At 57.3% G+C, this 17,472-nt stretch overlaps 2 protein-coding genes across 3 annotated transcripts in view; both read left to right on the top strand.

Moving 5' to 3' along the window:
- The first annotated feature begins 38 nt into the window (after window positions 1–38).
- On the top strand, window positions 39–12,433 carry LOC114022525 (zinc finger protein 850). Its single transcript, XM_043549246.1, is given in 4 exon segments — window positions 39–132; window positions 389–2,059; window positions 5,746–6,511; window positions 10,962–12,433. Coding segments are annotated over 3 exon segments (2,577 nt in total). The 5' UTR covers window positions 39–132; window positions 389–1,046; the 3' UTR covers window positions 11,760–12,433.
- The window catches only part of LOC119566362 (zinc finger and SCAN domain-containing protein 2), a 558,782-nt gene continuing 541,400 nt past the window's right edge, over window positions 91–17,472 (top strand). The window contains exon 1 of one of the 2 annotated variants that reach the window (XM_037899111.2): window positions 91–174. The gene's annotated coding sequence lies outside the window, so the exon portion shown is untranslated. The remainder of the gene's footprint in view (window positions 175–17,472) is intronic. The other variant, XM_043549228.1, reaches the window with a different exon arrangement.

Below are 17,472 nucleotides of genomic sequence, written 5' to 3'. Positions count from 1 at the left end.
GCCCAGCTTCCCAGAGCGGAGCCGGGGCTGGCTTAGGTAGGGCTGTAATAGCGCAGGGACCTTCCTGTCCCAGCCCCCGGACACCTGGGTCCCTCCCAGGCCGGCTTCCCCCGTCCCCCTGCGTGCCCAGGGGTGAGTCCCTGCTGAGGGCCGAGGGGATGGCCCGGCCGGGGGGTGAGTGGGGACGCAGGGGAGGGAGAGAAAGGGCAGCAGGGGGCAGGAAATCGCTGCCTGGAGGAAGGGGCTGCAGGGAGGAGGGGATCGGGGCTCCCCGAAATGCAGCTGGGACCAGCAGAGTCCCCCCAACGCAGCCAGCGCCTGGGGAAGTTTTGAAGGGTTTAATGGTAATTTATCAAAGCAGGACTCCCCCCTCTTTCCTCCCCTGCAGGCAGGATTCCTGGTCCCTGACCCCGGGATCTCCGGGACGGAGCGCGGGGACAAGCCGTGTGCCCGGGATCTCCAGGGCGCCGAGGAAAGGGAGACCCTGGCCCTCACTTGCACAGGTGACAAAGGAGTGACGAGGACTTGGGGAGTCTCCATGAACTAACAGTCAGCACCCCAGGGTGCCATGCTAGAGCCATAGATGGGGAAGGCCAGAAGGGGCCATTCTGGTCGGCTACTCTGACCTCCTGCCAAACCCAGGCCAAAGAACCGCACCCCAAACCCGTAGGGCTGGTGTCAGTGATCCACAAAGCTGGGGGAGCCTGGAAGTGGCAAAACTGGCATCGAATAACTTGGGTTAGTTTGGCAATTTACGAGAGTGAAGGGATCCCGGCAAAGCCGCCTGGAGCCCTCCACAGCTCTGTCTGGTCTCGCTCAGGGTCATCTCCAGCAGGTCCCTGTCCCCTGCCCTCCCCCAGCCATTCTCTGGGGGCTCAGCCAGGCCATTGGGGCAGAACCAGCCCCTCCGCTCTCCTCTGGGGAAGGATTTGCGGGGGATTCATTTCCTGCTTTTCAGATTTTCTGCCCCTTTTTGTGCCCTGTCTCTCCCTGGCACAGGGAACAAGCCCTGCCTGGATTCTCCCTCTCTCCCAATAGGTGCTGGGATGGAGGAGGATAATCCCGAGCAGGAAGGGCCTGCAGGAAGGGAGCCTTGTGGGATGTCCTGGAGTGCTGAGCAGGGAGAGGCCAGCGGAGTTGGACGGCAGCAGGAGACGGAGGCGATATCTCCGGATGAGATGGACATCAGGGTGGTGACAGAGCACAACCAAGCCCAGGCTGAGGCACGTCCTTACAGCTGCTCGGACTGTGGGAAGAGCTTCAGCCAGAGCTCCCACCTGGTCCAGCACCAGCGCATCCACACGGGCCAGAAACCCTACAAATGCACCGAGTGCGGGAAGTGCTTTGTCCTCAGCTACAACCTCATCGATCACCAGCGCATCCACACCGGGGAGCGCCCCTACAAGTGCGGCCAGTGCGGGAAGAGCTTCATCCGGAGTTCCCACCTCTTCCAGCACCAGCGCATCCACACGGGCGAGCGGCCCTACCAGTGCACCAAGTGCGGGAAGAGCTTCAACCGCAACTACACCCTGGTGAAGCATTATCACACCCACGTTGGGGAGCAGCCCTTCATCTGCAGCGAGTGCGGGAAGAGCTTCAGCCTGGGATCCTTTGCCCAGCACGTCCGCACACACACGGGCGAAAAGCCCTACACCTGTGCCGAGTGCGGCGAGAGCTTCAGCAGCAGTTCCAACTTGAGCCAGCACCGGCGCATCCACACCGGAGAGAAACCCTACAGCTGTGGCCACTGCGGGAAAAGCTTCAGCCAGAGCTCCAACCTCATCAAGCACCGGCGCATCCACACTGGAGAGAGACCATACAGCTGCCCCGAGTGCGGCAAGACCTTCAACCAGAGCTCGTCGCTCATGCAGCACCGGCGGATCCACCGGGGCGAGCGGCCCTACGAGTGCACCGAGTGCGGGAAGCGCTTCATCGACAGCTCCAAGCTCAACAAGCACCGGCGCACCCACACAGGTGAGCGGCCCTACAAATGCACCGACTGCGGGAAGGGCTTCAGAGACAGCTCCGCCCTCATGAAGCACCAGCGGACCCACACCAAGCAGACGCAACCCAGCTGCGGGGAGGGACTTTAGGGGAGGGGAAATTGACGTGACTTCAGGGGGACCCTCTGACAGTATATCATATGCTAAGAAACTGAAGCATGCATGCATATCAATCATAGAAGTATTTACCAACATTCTCATGTTCATCACAGACACTTTGGAGAAGGCTTCCTTGTTCAAGGTTTGCCAGCGTGTCATCTTGCTGGCGTTGTCCCCAACTCTAAAGCGTGCCCTGCCACACCCAGTCTTTTCAAGGAGGTCTATTTCTTTGACAGAGATTAGCACACAGACCAGGAAACAGCCTTAACTCAGTCTTGGCCCCAGGCTTCAGGGCCACCCCACCCCGGGGGTCTCAGGCACCCCTGCTCCTGGCAGTTTCCCAGTTTCAGCCACCTCTACATAAGAATACCCATACTAGGTCAGACCAATGGTCCATCTAGCCCAACATAAATGCCAACTTCTCATGGCACCGGTGGGTGCTCGCACTCCCCCCCATTCCAACCCCTTCCCCCAAAGTCCCTGCCCCAACTCCGCCCCCTCCCTGCCCCATTGGACCCCTCCTCAAATCCCCACCCCGGCCCCACCTCCTCCCCTGAGCACGCTGCGTTCCCCCTCCTCCCCCATCCCTCCCAGCGCTTGCCGCGCAAAACAGCTGTTTCACGGCAGCAAGCGTGGGAGGGAGGGGGAAAAAGCGGGCACGCGGCACGCTCGCGGAGGAGGCGGAGCAGAGGCGCAGGTGAGCTGGGGCGGAGGGGGGCGGGGTTGGTTGTTGTTTTTGCATTTGTCTGTTTCCAATAAACTCTGATGCTTAAGGCACACCTGAGAGGAAAGGACTGTGTGTTATCATTTTAAACCATGCTCTTTCCACTGAAGTAGCTAAAAACCGTAGTTTACACATCTCTCAGCTCTCCAGCCTCTGGCCTTAACCTTACTGAGTCTGTGGCATTTTTGTACAAGAGGCCATGAAAAGTGGGATGGGGCTCAATGGGGATGATCTGGGGATAGAGGAGGGATTTTTAGCTCATCTCTTAACTTCTTTTGACAATAGAAGCGTCCAGACTTGGAGCTTTCTTTGCATATCGTGACCAGGGAGCTGGGAATTTCCACTGTTCCTGAACCAAGGCAGGCAAAGGGCCCCAGACTGGGATTCAAACCCTCAGATCCCAGCACCACCCTATTTTGTATATCCCCCACTCAGCTGACTCCTTTCCTCTCCCCTTGTAAACTGGTCCCCACAGCCTCTGATCATGTCTGTTGCTTTGCCCTAGGCTCCCTACAATCTGTCTATATCTCTCCAGGATTGAGGGACCCAGAGATGAATCAAAAGGAGCCTCCCTGGGTTTATACAGACAGGGACTGTCCCCTCTGTTCTCAGGTCTGGGAATGGGACGTGCAGCCTTTCCCTTCTAAGGGCTCCGAGCAGCCTCAGAGCAGGGGAGAGGGTGGCTCGGAGGGTGAGGGTGTTGGGGGGAATGGGATACGGGACCTTCCCCTCTAGGTTGGGGACTGGCTGGCTCAGGGGGGCAGGGAATGGGATACAGGCCAGGACCTTAGTGTGTGAATCTCATTTACTGTGTTCATTAGGCCTAGTGTGAAATGAGTTGGGTCTCAGCTCAGATAGGAACAGACAGGTGTGCGCTTGACCACAGTTCCCACAAAACAGTGGGCTCAGTGACAGCAGGGGCCATGAATCCCTGAGACATTTCTGCCTCCTCAGTTCCCCCCAGGGTTTGTGACTGAGGTATTTACCTCACGCCTGTGACCCCCTGTCCACCTCAGGCCCCAGCCTCCCACCCAACTGCCCCAGAGACACCAAACCACGACATGCCCAACTGCCATGGAACCTCCAGATCCCAACATTCCACCCAACTGCCACAGAACCTCTAGATCCCAACACTCCCCCCCCGACTGCCACAGAACCTCCAGATAGCAATATCCCCCACCCCACTGCCACAGAACCTCCAGACCCCAGCACCCCCCACCCAACTGCCACAGAACCTCCAGATTCCAATATCCCCCTCCCCCGACTGCCACAGAACCTCCAGATCCCAATATCCCCCACCCGACTGCCACAGAACCTCCAGATCCCAGCACCTCCCACCGAACCTCCAGATCCCAGCACCCCCGACCCAACTGCCACAGAACCTCCAGATCCCAATATCCCCCACCCGACTGCCACAGAACCTCCAGACCCCAGCACCCCCCACCTGACTGCCACAGAACCTCCAGACCCCAACATTCCACCCAACTGCCACAGAACCTCCAGATCCCAACATTCCCCCCACCCCCACCCGACTGCCACAGAACCTCCAGACCCCAGCATCCCCCACTCAACTGCCACAGAACCTCCAGACCCCAGCATTCCACCCAACTGCCACAGAACCTCCAGATCCCAACATTCCCCCCACCCCCACCCGACTGCCACAGAACCTTCAGATCCCAACATTTCCCCCCACCCCCACCCGACTGCCACAGAACCTCCAGTTCCCAACATTCCACCCAACTGCCACAGAACCTCCAGAGCCCAACCTCCCCCCCCCGCCATGGAACGGCTAGACCCCAACATTCCATGGGAAATGGCCCGTCCCCCTGTCTCCTCCTGCTGCGGTTACCCTGCGGGGGGGTCAGGCCGCGTGGAGCCGGAGGAGCTGCTCGCTCCAGCTGGGCTTCGCCCCGCGGCGGGAGAAGAGCACTTTGACTGAGACCCGGGACCCCCGATCCCCAGGGAGCCCGTAATTCGGATTCCATCCGCTCCCTCTCCAATCTCTAGCGAGCACCCACGGGGAACTCTACCGCCTGCTACCCCTCCCTGGGCACGTGCCCTGGGGGAGCGCACCCCACCGCTCCCCAGGCTGGTCTAGTCTCTGCGGTGCCTTCCCGGGGGGCTCGAGCTCTGCCCACCCCGGGCGCGCTCCGCTTTCCCCGGCCTCCGGCGAGTCACCGGGTTAAACACATAGAGCTCGGCAGCGCCCCGGACTAGAGCGGAGCCCGGAGGAGGGGGCTGCGATCGCGCAGGGACCTTCCTGTCCCGGCCCCGGACACCTGGGTCCCGAGCCCCCGGCTGCAGCGCTCCCCGGCCCGGGCGCGATCCCCCGCATCTCCCGGTCTCCCGGGCGCCCAGGAACGGGGGACCCCCAGGGGCGCCCCCCCAGGTGAGGAATGAGCCACACCGGCTGGGAGTGAGGGGGAAGCCGGGGTCCCAGCCGAGCCAGCGGGAGCCCCCCCCCCCCAGTTCTGTCTGGTCAGTGTCGTCCCCAGCAGGTCCCTGTCCTCATGGCAGGTGTCACTCCCGGATCCCCCCCCGGCAGGAGCCCTCCCCTCCCCCAGCCTTTCTCAGCTGGGATGTTGGGGCAGCCCCGGCCCCTCCACTCCCCTCAGGGAAGGGTTTGGGGGGGTGGGGTGCTTCTTACCCTCATGTTTACTGCTCAGTGACAAACCCCTTTGTTATCCCTTCTCACCCCGGCGCAGGGAGCCAGCCCCGGCTGGATTCGCGCTCTGTCCCAGCAGCTGCCAGGACAGACAAGGACAACCCCAAGCAGGAAGGCCTGGCGGGAGCAAAGCTGCATGGGATGTCCCACTGTTTCAAGCAGGGAGATGATGCCTGTGGGGCAGGACAACAGCAGGGAGCCCCCCCCCCGGGGCAGAGACCTAATGATCTCGCCCCACTGGCCTCCACCCCAGCGGAGAAACCCTACAAATGCCACGAGTGCAACAAGAGCTACAGCCTGAGCTCGAACCTAAGCCGCCATCGCAGGATCCACACGGGGGAGAGAGCCCACAAATGTGCCCAGTGTGGGAAGAGCTTCCACTTCAGCTCCCAGCTTGTCCAGCACCAGATCAGCCACACTGGGGAGCGACCCTACAAATGCCCCGACTGCGGGAAGAGCTTTGGTGTGAGCTCCAACCTTCTCCAGCACCAGCGCATCCACTGGGTGGAGCGACCCTACAGCTGTGCCAACTGCGGGAAGAGCTTTGGCCACAGCTCCCACCTGGCCCAGCACCAGCGCATCCACATGGACGAGAGACCCTACAAATGTGGGGAGTGTGGGAAGGCTTTTGGGGTGAGCTCGGCCCTGATCCGGCACCAGCGGATCCACACGGGTGAGAGGCCTTACAAGTGTCTGGTTTGCGGAAAGAGCTTCAACCTTAGCTCCAACCTCTTCACCCATCGCAGGATCCACTGGGACGAGAAACCTTTTAAATGCCCTGAATGTGGGAGGAGCTTCAGCCAGAGCTCAAGCCTCAGCCGCCACCAGATCAGCCATACGGGGGAACGACCATACAAATGCCCTGAGTGTGGAAAGTGCTTCAACCAGAGCTCCCTGCTGATCCGGCACCAGCGGATCCACACGGGGGAGCGACCCTACAGATGCTCCCAGTGCTGGAAGAGCTTCCTACGGAGCTCCCAGCTGAAAAGACACCAGAGAGTCCACACCAGGTAGGGGGCAGTGGTTGGTGGCTCTCTGGTATCCTGCTGGACCTGGGCCATAGCAGTTATACAGACTGACTGGGATCACTTGGATAATTGGGATGGTCTCAACAAGATGTGTTTTAACACAGCCAAATGCAATGCTGTACATTCAGGAACTATGAGAATGTATTTTGCATTTACTGGGTGAAGGACTGTATCCTGGGACACAGTGACTCTGAAAAGGACTTACAGGTCCTGGCGGATAACCAGCTGACCATCAGCTCCCAGTGTGATGCTCTAGCTAAGAGAGTAATGTGATCCTTGGTTCTATAAACCGGGGAATATCGAGTAGCAACGGAGAGTGGGTAACACCTCTGTATGCGGCATTGGGGAGAGCATTGTAGGAGACTGCGTCCAGTTCTGGAATGCACCTTTCAGAAGGGATGTTGACAAATTAGGAAACGTTCAGAAAAGAGCCACAAAAACAGTGTGAGGTCTGGGAAACCTTCCTTGTAGTGAGCCTCTAAAGAAGTTTGATCTATTTAGCTTATCCAAGAGAAGATGAGTCGATGACTGGATCCCAGTACCTACATGGGGAGGAGAATTCTGATAGCAGAAAGGTCTTCAGTGTAGCAGTCAAAGGCTAAATGAGATCCAATGGCAGGAAGCTGAAGGGAGACAAATTCAGACTGGAAATAAGGTGTGAATTTCTAGCAGTGGGGGGAATTAACCACTGGAACAACTCACCAAGGGGTGTGGTGGATTCCCCATCACTTGGAGTCTTTACACCAAGACTGGACGACTGTCTGTAAAAGTTCCACTCTAGAGCCACCAGGAGTTCTGGGCTGGCTGCAGGAATCACACAGTGAGGTTCGTTGGCCGGGATTATGCAGGAGGTCAGGCCGGGTGGCCAGAATGGTCCCTTCTGGCTATAAACTACGAATCCCTCACCCCTGTCGGCCCAGCTGTGGGCGGCAGAGAGTGATAGAGACACAAAATGAAGGATTCACATAAACGTATCAAGGCAGGCAGAACGAAGGCTAAGAGACCACATGGTCCTCAAAGTCAGCAGATCTGGGTTGTATTCCTGCCTCGGCTACTGACTGGCTGTGTGTCCTTCAGCAAGTCCCTTCCCCTCTCTGTGCCTCAGTTTACCCTCCTGCCCTTTCTGTTTTCCCTTGTATGCCCTTTGGGGCAGGGACTGTTCTTGCTCTGGGTGTGTGCTGCGTCCAGCACAATGGGGCCCTGATCTGGGGTGGGCCTGTGAGTGTGGTTGTAATAGAAATAACTAACCAAGTAGGAAGCTTTCGCATCATTTACAAATGATTCTGTCGCCTCCTCCTTGTGCTGCTTTATCCCTGGTGGAAGTGGCGTCCCACAACCCAAGCCTGTTGACTGAGCAAAATGAGATCTTACCCTTAACTCCAGGGCATCAATTGGACAACCAGTAGGGGGTAAATGGGGGTCACACAGAGCTCCTGGCATGGGGAAAAGAGGGAGATGGGGGAGACAAATAGAGCCCCTGGCATGGGAGTGTTGGGGAGGGACACAGAGCCCCTGGCATGGGGAAGAGGGGGCAATCAGGGGGGACACAGAGCTCCTGGGATAGGGCCAGGGTTCAGGTAGTCCCTGAAATAGAGGGGGCTGGGAGGGTGGTACACAGGGAGCTTGTCGGGGATGTGGAGGGATGCACAAACAGAGGAATCTTGAATAGGAGTAAAGAGGTTATTTTATCTCTGCATTTGGAAGCGGTGCTACCACTTCTGGAATCCTGTGTCCAGTGCTGGAACCCACAATTCAAGAAGGATGTTGATAAATTGGAGAGGGGTCAGAGAAGAGCCACAAGAATGATTAAAGGATTAGAAAACCTGCCTTAATAGTGACAGACTCAAGGAGCTCAATCTATTTAACTGTCCAAAGAGAAGATTAGGGGGTGACTTGATCATAGTCTGTAAGTACCTACACGATGAACAAATATTCAATAATGGGCTCGTCAGTCTAGCAGAGAAAGGTCTGTCATGATCCAATGGCTGGAAGTTGAAACTAGACAAATTCAGACTGGAAATAAGGTGTAAATTTTTGACACTGAGAGTAATTAACCACTGGAACAATCTACCAAGAGTTGTGCTGGATTCTCCATCACTGACAATTTTTAAATCGAGATTGGATGTATTTCTAAAGGCTCTGCTCTAGGAATTATTTTGGAGCCGTTCTCTGGCCTGTGTTATCCAGGAGGTCAGACAAGATGATCACACTGGTCCCTTCTGGCCTTGGAATCTATGAGGAAGCCCTGGTGGGTGCAAAGAACTTGGCGAACAGAAGAAACAAAGTGTGGGACCCTCTAGCATAGAATATAGGTCACTTCAGGAGCTGAAAGGAGCGATAGGTCAGAGCCCTTCACTCCCAGCTCCCACCCCACATCTCTGGGGCCTCCCAGGAGGTCTCCAGCAGGACTACAGAAGAGGAGACTGATCAAGGGCTGGGGTTTAATTTGAGATCAAGAACACCGTTATGGAGAGGAACTTTCCACGTCTGCTGGGATGCTTCTCCACCTGTTCTTTGCTCCATCTGTCCCTGGAGAATGGACCCATGGGTGGTGGCTGGCACGGTGGGACAAGGGCACATTAACTGGGACACAGGACTCTGAGCCCTTAAGGGAGCCGGTACTTCTGATCCCATGTGTTTCCTCTCCAATCCCTAGAGAGCACCCAGAGGGGAATCTACCGCCTGGTACCTCTCCCTGGGCACATCCCCTGGGGAGAGGGCACCCCATTGCTCCCCACGCTGGTCTAGTTTGTAGTGTCTTCCCCAGGGGCTCGAGATCTGACCACCCCACTCTCTCCATGTTAGGAGCCTTTTCCTAATACCGTATCCGGCAACTCCCTGGGTTAAAAACATAGAGATCGGAAGCACCCCGGACTAGAGCGGAGCCAGGATGAGCGGGGCTGTGATCGCGCAGGGACCTTCCTGTCCCAGCCTCCCGGGCACCCCAGCCCGTGTGCGCGCAGGGGCCAGTCGCCGGCTGCCGCCCCACAGCGCCCAGGCGGGACTCGCCCCGGCCGGGCGGTGAGTGGGGACCCCGGGGGCAGGGGAGAAGCAGAGACACAGCTGCAGAGGCAGGAGATCGCTGCCGGGAGGAAGCGGCCGCAGCGACAGGGGGATGGGCGCTGACCCCCAGCTGGGGCTGGAGAGACCCGCCCCCCCGCCAGCCCGCTGGGAGGCGGGGTGGGGTGGGGGTCGGTGCAGCGGGGGAAGGAGTTTTCTGTGCAGCTGAGTTCGGTAGAGCCCGGGCGCGTTCTCTGCACCGAGCCCCGGGGGGAGGTTTCACCGAGCCCCGTCTCTCCCCTTTCTTTCCCCCGAGCAGGATTCCCTGGCCAGGCCACGATCCCCCGCACGGAGCCAGGGGAAGAGCCGAGGGTCCCGGATCTCCAGGGCTCCCAGGAAAGGGAGATCCCCAGAGGCGCCCCCACAGGTGAGAGACACCAGAGACCCGTGGAGATGGGGAGCGGGGTTGTATCCTGGGAAACGGTGACCCTGTAAAGAACCTAGGGGCCTCGATGGAAACCTAGTGAAAGCCTGAGCTCCAGGTGCAATGTTCTGGCTAGGAGGGTAAGACGATCCATGGACCCATGAACAGGGAAATTATCCAGCAGTGGCCAGGAGGGGTTATCACCTCTGTACAGAATCCTAGAATATCAGGGTTGGAAGAGACCTCAGGAGGTCATCTAGTCCAACCCCCTGCTCAAAGCAGGACCAACACCAACTAAATCATGCATAGGGCATGGGGAAGACCATTACAGGAGGCTGTGTCCAGTTCTGGTATTGCCCTTCGAGAAAGGGCATTGGGAAAGTGGAGGGGGTTCAAAGAAGAGCCATGAGAAGGATGTGAGGTCTGGGTAACCTGCTTTCAGCTGGGGCCACAAAGACGCTCAATCGATTATGTTTTTCCAAGAGGAGGTGACTTGACACCACTCGTCCCTCTGAGGGGAGGATATGGCTCAGAGCAGAGGGCTCTTCAATCTAGCTGCCAAAGACAGAGCAAGATTCAGCAGCTGGGAGCTGAAGTGAGACACATTCAGACTAGAAGTAAGGTGCGGGCCGGGGAATGAAGCACTGGGGTAAGTGACCAAGGGCGTTGGTGGGTTCGCCATCACCTGGAGTCATTTCACTCTAGTGAAAGCAGAAGCTGGGTTAGATGCAGGAGTCACTGACTGAACTGCTCCAGCCTGAGTTACACAGGAGGTCAGACTAGGTGATCACCATGGTCCCTTCTGGCCTTCGCATCTGTGTATGTTCTCTCACTCCCAGCAGGTGCCAGGACAGCAGGTGAGGAGAATCCCCGGCAGGAAGGGCCTGTGGAAGCAGAGCCTCACTGGACATCCTGGAGTGCCAAGTTGGGAAATGCCAGCGGGGCAGGGTGGCAGCAGGGAGCTCTCCAGGAGGGAAGAGGCTTGTGGGCACTCGGGGTCCCAGTGGGGATGCAGCAGGGGGAGCAAGCCTACCACTGCCCCGACTGCGGAAAGGGATTCAGCCAGAGCACAAACCTCCTAACCCACCGGCGAGCACACATGGGGGAGAGACCCTACGAATGCCCTGATTGCGGGAAGGCCTTCAGCTGGCGCTCCCACCTGCTGGAGCACCAACGCATCCACACCGGGGAGCGCCCCTACCGGTGTGGGGAGTGCGGCAAGAGCTTCAGCTGGAGTTCGGCTCTGATCCAGCACCAGAGCACTCACACAGGCGAGCGGCCCTACCGCTGCCCCGACTGTGGGAAGAGCTTCAGCCGTGGCTCCAACCTGCTGCAGCACAAGCGGATCCACACAGGTGAGAGACCCTACCAATGCCCCGAGTGCGGGGAGCGCTTTGGCCACAGCTCACACCTGGTGCGGCACCAGCGCATCCACACGGGCCAGAAGCCCTACAAGTGCGCTGAGTGCGGGAAGAGCTTCATCTCCAGCACCTGCCTGCTGCGGCACCGGCGCATCCACACGGGAGAGAAACCTTTCACCTGCTTGCAGTGCGGGAAGAGCTTCAGCCACAGCTCCTCGCTGCTGCGCCACCAGCGGGCCCACAAGGGCGAGCGCCCCTTCCTGTGCAGCCAGTGCGGGAGGGGCTTCAGCCAGAGCTCCTACCTCTCTGAACACTCGCGCACCCACACCGGCGAGCGCCCCTACAAGTGCCCCGACTGTGGGAAGGCCTTCGCCCAGAGCTCCACATTGGCCCGGCACCAGGGGGCCCACACCAGCGAGCACTGCTTCCCCTTCATTGGCTGCAGGAGCACTTGATGCAGGGCAGGGAGGCTGCTGCAAACACTCACGCTCCTTCGGATGGGGAGAACCTGCTGCTGTCTCCAGCTGGGGTCCTGTCCCGGGAGCCTCAGCTATTGCATCAAGTTGAGAGTCTGCAAAGGTGGCTTATGGAGACATGTCTCCCTGGGGTCCTGCCCCATTAACCCACGGGGGGACGTACCACTGCATCCGGCTGAGGGTTTCCAGTGGTGGATCATGCAGCCACATCCCACTGCATTCAGCTGGGGTCCTGGCCTGGAGAACCCAGGGGATACATGTCACTGATCTGGCTGGGGTCCTGTGCCAGTGGAATGCAGAGGGGACATGCCACTGCCTCAGGATAAAGGTCTGCCATCTCCCTGCGGCCCTGGCTGAGAGGCCCTGTAGCAGTGGTTTTCAAACTGCGGGTCGCGACCCGCTACTGGGTCATGGAATGTAAGGCGCTGGGTCTCGGCGGCTCTGGTCAGCACCGCCGAGCGGGCCGTTAAAAGTCCCGTGGGCGGTGCTGCCTGGCTAAGGCAGGCTAGCCCCTGCCTGTTCCGACAACACGCTGCGCCCTGGAAGTGGCCAGTAGTAGGTCCAGCTCCTAGGCGGGGGGACCGTGTGGCTGTACGCACTGCCCCCGCCCCAATCACCAGCTCCGCACTCCCGTCGCCCAGGAACCAGCTAATGGGAGCTGGGGGGGTGGTGCCTGTGCACGAGAGCCACGTGGAGCCACTTGCGTGCCTCCGCCTAGGAGCCGGATCTGCTGATGGCCGCTTCTGGGGCGCAGCGCAGTCCGCGGTACCAGGACAGGCAGGAAGCCTGCCTTCCCACCCCCACTGCGCCGCTGACCGGGAGCTGACCGAGGTAAGTCCGCACCCCAATCCCCTGCCCCAGCCCTGCGTCCCCCCCAAACCCAGAGCCCCTCCTGCACCTCAAACCCCTCATCCCCACCCTAGAGCCTGCACCCCCAGCCCAGAGCCCTGATCCCCTCCCACACCCCAACCCTCTGTCCCAGCCCTGAGCCCCTCCCACATCCCAAAACCCTCATCCCCAGCTCCGTTAGGTCACGGGCATCAACAATTTTCTTCAACTGGGTCACCAGAAAAAAAGTTTGAAAACCACAGCCCTATAGGATAGGGGTCACTGATCAAACCTCAGTGGCCTTTGGAGGGATGTGCCACCCCATCAGGCTGAGGGTCTGCAGTGGCAGATCGTGGAGCCAGTTCCCACTGCAGCCAGCTGGGTTCCTGGCCTGGTGGCCCCCATGGGGCACATCACTACATTGTGTCTCACCTCTCCCCACCGGGGGTTGAGCCTAGTAACTCTGTTTCTAGACCTCTGCCTCCCTCCTGTCAGCAATAAAGGACGTGTTGCCTAAGAGGCACTGACAAGCCCATCATTTAGCTGTTAGGGAGGGACATAGGCACCCCGTTAGCACAGGTTACAGCTAGCCTGAGGGTCACTGGATTATGTACCCATACTCCCTTGGTTGGTCTATTCATGGGGCTCAAACCCATAACCTCTGGGTTTCTACTGCCCTGTGTTCTCTCAGGTCCCATTCAGCTGGGCTGAGAGGTGAAAACAAGCACTGATATCTCTCCGTCACGCCCTCCCCCCCCCCCCCCCCCCCCCCCCCCGCCACCGGTGGCATCAATATGAGCCATCAGCTCACAATAAATTGAGTGGATCGCCTGGCTGTGGCCAACCCTCTCTTTCATTACATGGAAGAAGTAAGTGTGTGTGTGAGAGAGAGGGAATTGGAGGGAGAAGCACAGTGCTCGCATAGTGCTCGGTATCTGGACCGTATGGGAGATACATCAGAGGGTCCATACAGAAGATGGACCAATCAGAGGTAGCACATATTATTGGAACACCTAGGAGCCTCAATCAGGCACCAGGACCACACCATGGTGGATGCTGTACATTATTTATTAGGTGGATTATGGTAACACCTAGGAGCACTGGTCAGGACCGCACTGTGTTTGATACTGTATGTTATTTATTAGGTGTTGTGATGGGTGGCCCCCCGCTTCCAGGGTGCCATCTGATCTTACTGCAGTACCGTTGAGCCCACCTGTTCCACCGGCTTGGGCTCCCGCACCCTCTCCTGCTAAACCAGGCCCTCAAGCCTCCTCTAGCACACACACAGGTAGGGCCACACCCAGCTGCAGAAAGACAGACACTGAGATCAGCTCTGTGTGGGACGACTCAGCTCGGGAATTTCCCAGCACTCAAGAGCACATCCCCTCTGGACTGTAAACCCAAAATTGTATTGTCTTGCACCGCTCAGAAGTCTGTACAGCATAAGCTCATGGAAATCGCCCCCTCCTTCAATGTGGAGGAAGATATGCAAAGCTTTTTGGCCCCAGTTATGAATTGCACAAACTGGTTTAGAGAAAACAAAACAAGTTTATTAACTACAAAGGATAGATTTTAAGCGATTATAAGGGATAGCTATCAGATCAAAGCAGATTACTGAGCAAATAAAATATGCAAACTAACCTTAATACACTAAAGAAACTGGCTACAAGTAGTAATTTCTCACCCTAAATGTTGTTTTAAGCAGTTTGCAGAGTTTCTTGAAGACAAACTTCTCTTTCTTGCAGCTTAGAACGGCCAGATATTCCATTCACAGGCCAGACACCTTCTAGCCTGGGTCCAGGCCTTTCTTCCCCCAATCACTCTTAGGTGTTTTCAGCAGTCATCCTGGGCGGGGATTCAGTGAAGAACCAATCAAGATTAACTCACTTCCCTGCCCTAAATAGGATTTATATATGGCGGGAATCCTTTGTTTCCTAGTTTGGTCCCCATCCCCTATTAGTGGAAAAATACTAGTAGTCCAAGATGGGGTCCAGTACCAGGTGACATGATCAAAGCAGTGTCAAAGCAGCATCCCAGGAAGGTAGGAAATTAGCATCTTCAGAGTCCTATTGTTCTCCCTAATGGCCCGTCTAGGTTGATTGCCTACTGTGGAGTGGGCATTCCCCAAGTGTAAACACAGTTGTAATTGTTACATAGTCAATAATCAAAACTTCAGATACAGAAATGATACATGCATACAAATAGGATAATCATACTCAGTACATCATCACCTTTCCAATGATACCGTACATGACCCATCTTGCATAAAACATATCTTAGTTATGCCATATTCATATAACAATATCTCTATGACGAATATGGGGTGTAGTGTCACTGATGTATTATGGTAGCACCTAGGAGCCCCAGTCATGAGCCAGGACCGCATTATGAAGGTGCTGCACCAACACAGGATGTGGGGGGAATCATATGGGGGAAGCATCAGTAAGCCTCAGGACTCCTGGGTTCTATTTTCTAAGAGAAGAAGGATGGCCCACTGACTGGTTCCAATTCCCTGCTTCACCGCAGACTGTCTATGTGGCCTTTGGCAAGTCATCACAGCCAGATCCCCAAAGGTATTTAGGTGCCTACTTAATTCAAGACTAGGCACCTCTCTGCATCTTTAGGCACCTAAAAACCTTTGAGGAGCTGGCTCTTAGTTGCTCTGTGCCTCAGTTTCCCCATCTGTACTATGGGGATAATAGCTCTGCCCTGCCTCGCAGGGGGTGTTGTGAGGATAAATACATTACAAATAGTGAGGCACTCAGATACTACTTCTCTGGTCCCCACTGATGTATCTTAGCTAGATAGCTGTTGCCAGCACTGTCTCACTATATGACTGTATACCAGTCTCTTCCCTGCTCTGTGCCTCAGTTTCCCCATCTATAAAATACGTGTGGACCAGGCCTACATGAGTGAATGTTCCTCAGGCAGATTCTACCGGGGCCCCAAGATATTACGATGTGGAATATTTCAAGTATGCTAGTCGCTATCTAGCTCTGTTCTCTCTTCCATTCCTGGTACTTGTAAAATCAGTCGAAGGCAATGCTTTTCCATATCACCCACCATTAGCTGGCTGACTGCGAGCTCAGGAGCCCAGTGTCACCCAAGGACTTCCCCTCTGGTCACCCCCTCCTCTAATCCACTCACCCCATGCCCCTCTCAGAGTTGCAGTGCTCAAATTGTAATGAAAGTGGTGCCAGGGCTCAAGCAATTTTTTTTTTACGTTCATAACTGATGCAGCAAGCCCAGAGGTGCTAGGGCTCTGAACTGCCCAAGCCTAGAGGTGCCGGGGCTCAGCCCTGGCACAAATTAAGCACTGCAGAGTTGGGGCTGGAACCCAGGAGTCCTGGGCAGTGTCTGTGACATGGGGAGTAGAGAGTTACAGCTTTCCACCCCGTCATAAATATGCAAGAGGAGCTGGATCTGAAATCTCCAGCAGGCCCGGAATCAATGGCCAACCCTGCCCTACCATGCACTGCAAAGAGAAGCTCCATTTCCCAGAGTCCCTTGCAAAGGGGGCTGCACTAATTGTGGGACAGAATCCTAGCCGCAGCCTATTCCCACCCCCTTAGTTCCTGCTCCGGCACTGGGGACCAGCAGGTGCTGAGTAGGGTCCCTTGCGGTTCTAGGTGCTGTTTGAAGAGGTGGCCGTGTATTTCTCCCAGGTGGAGTGGGGGCTCCTGGAGGAAGGGCAGAGGCAGCTCTACAGGGACGTCATGCAGGAGAACTAGCAGACTCTCATCTCGCTGGGTGAGGAGCTACTGCTGCTCAGGGATTAGGAGCTGTAGGACTTTGACATACCTGGGTTTGACTCCCAGCCCCCACACACCCACTTTATCCCACTAAACCCCACTCCCCTCCCCGAGCTGGGGATGGAGCCCAGGGCTCTTCCTCAAACCCTTACATTTCTGGGAGATCAGGCCCTGCAGCTCCCAAACCCAGCAGCACAGAGACTGTCACCCCTACAGTGCAGCACCCATGTGCCCCCATCAGAGAACAGGGTCAGGATATTGAGCCCTTCAGGGGAGATTTAACAAAGCACTGTCTCATCAGTTTCCTTCCCCATCCCTGAGATCTCCCAGATGGAGCAAGGGGAAGAGCCGAGGGTCCTGGATCTCCAGGGCTCTGAGGGGAGGGAGATCCTGAGAGGCGCCCACACAGGTGAGGAATGAGCGACACCGGCTCAGAGACGGTCCGGGAGCAAAGGGGGAAGCTGGGACCCCAGAAAAGCTGCTGAGAGCCCCCCAGTTCTTTCTCGTCTCTCAGTTTCGCTGCCTTTTTTTTAACAGCTAACAAAATCATCCAAAGCACAGCCTTAGCGGCAGCCACGCTGCACCACCAACCGGGAGCCGCCAGAGGTAAATGCTGCCCGGCGGGAGGCTGCACCCCAACCCTGAGCCCCCTCCTGGATAAAAGCACCCTGAACCCCCTCCTGTACCCCAAACCCCAGCCCTGACCCCCCTCCCAGAGCCAGCACACCCACCCTCTCCTGCACCCAACACTCTGCCCCAGCCCTGACCCCCCTCCCAGAGCCAGCACACCCACCCTCTCCTGCACCCAACACTCTGCCCCAGCCCTGACCCTCCCTCCCAGAGCCCACACCCCGCACCCTCTTCTGCACCCCAGCACTCTGCCCCAGCCCAGAGTCCCCTCCTGCACCCAAACTCCCTCCCAGAGCTTGCACCTCTCACCCCCTCCTACACCCCTGCCCCAGGCTCAGCCAGAGCCCCCTCCTGCACCCCAACCCCATGAAAATGAGTGAGGGCGGGGGAGAGCGAGTGATGGGGGGGGGGTGGAGTGAGTGGGGCGGGGCCTTGGGGAAGGGGCGGGAATAGCTCCTAGGTTGCCCTTACTTTCAAAAAGT

This window comes from Chelonia mydas, chromosome 6 (assembly GCF_015237465.2).
Source record: "Chelonia mydas isolate rCheMyd1 chromosome 6, rCheMyd1.pri.v2, whole genome shotgun sequence".
In the NCBI taxonomy this organism is placed as follows: domain Eukaryota; kingdom Metazoa; phylum Chordata; order Testudines; family Cheloniidae; genus Chelonia; species Chelonia mydas.
This window is presented reverse-complemented; position numbering and strand designations above follow the sequence as displayed.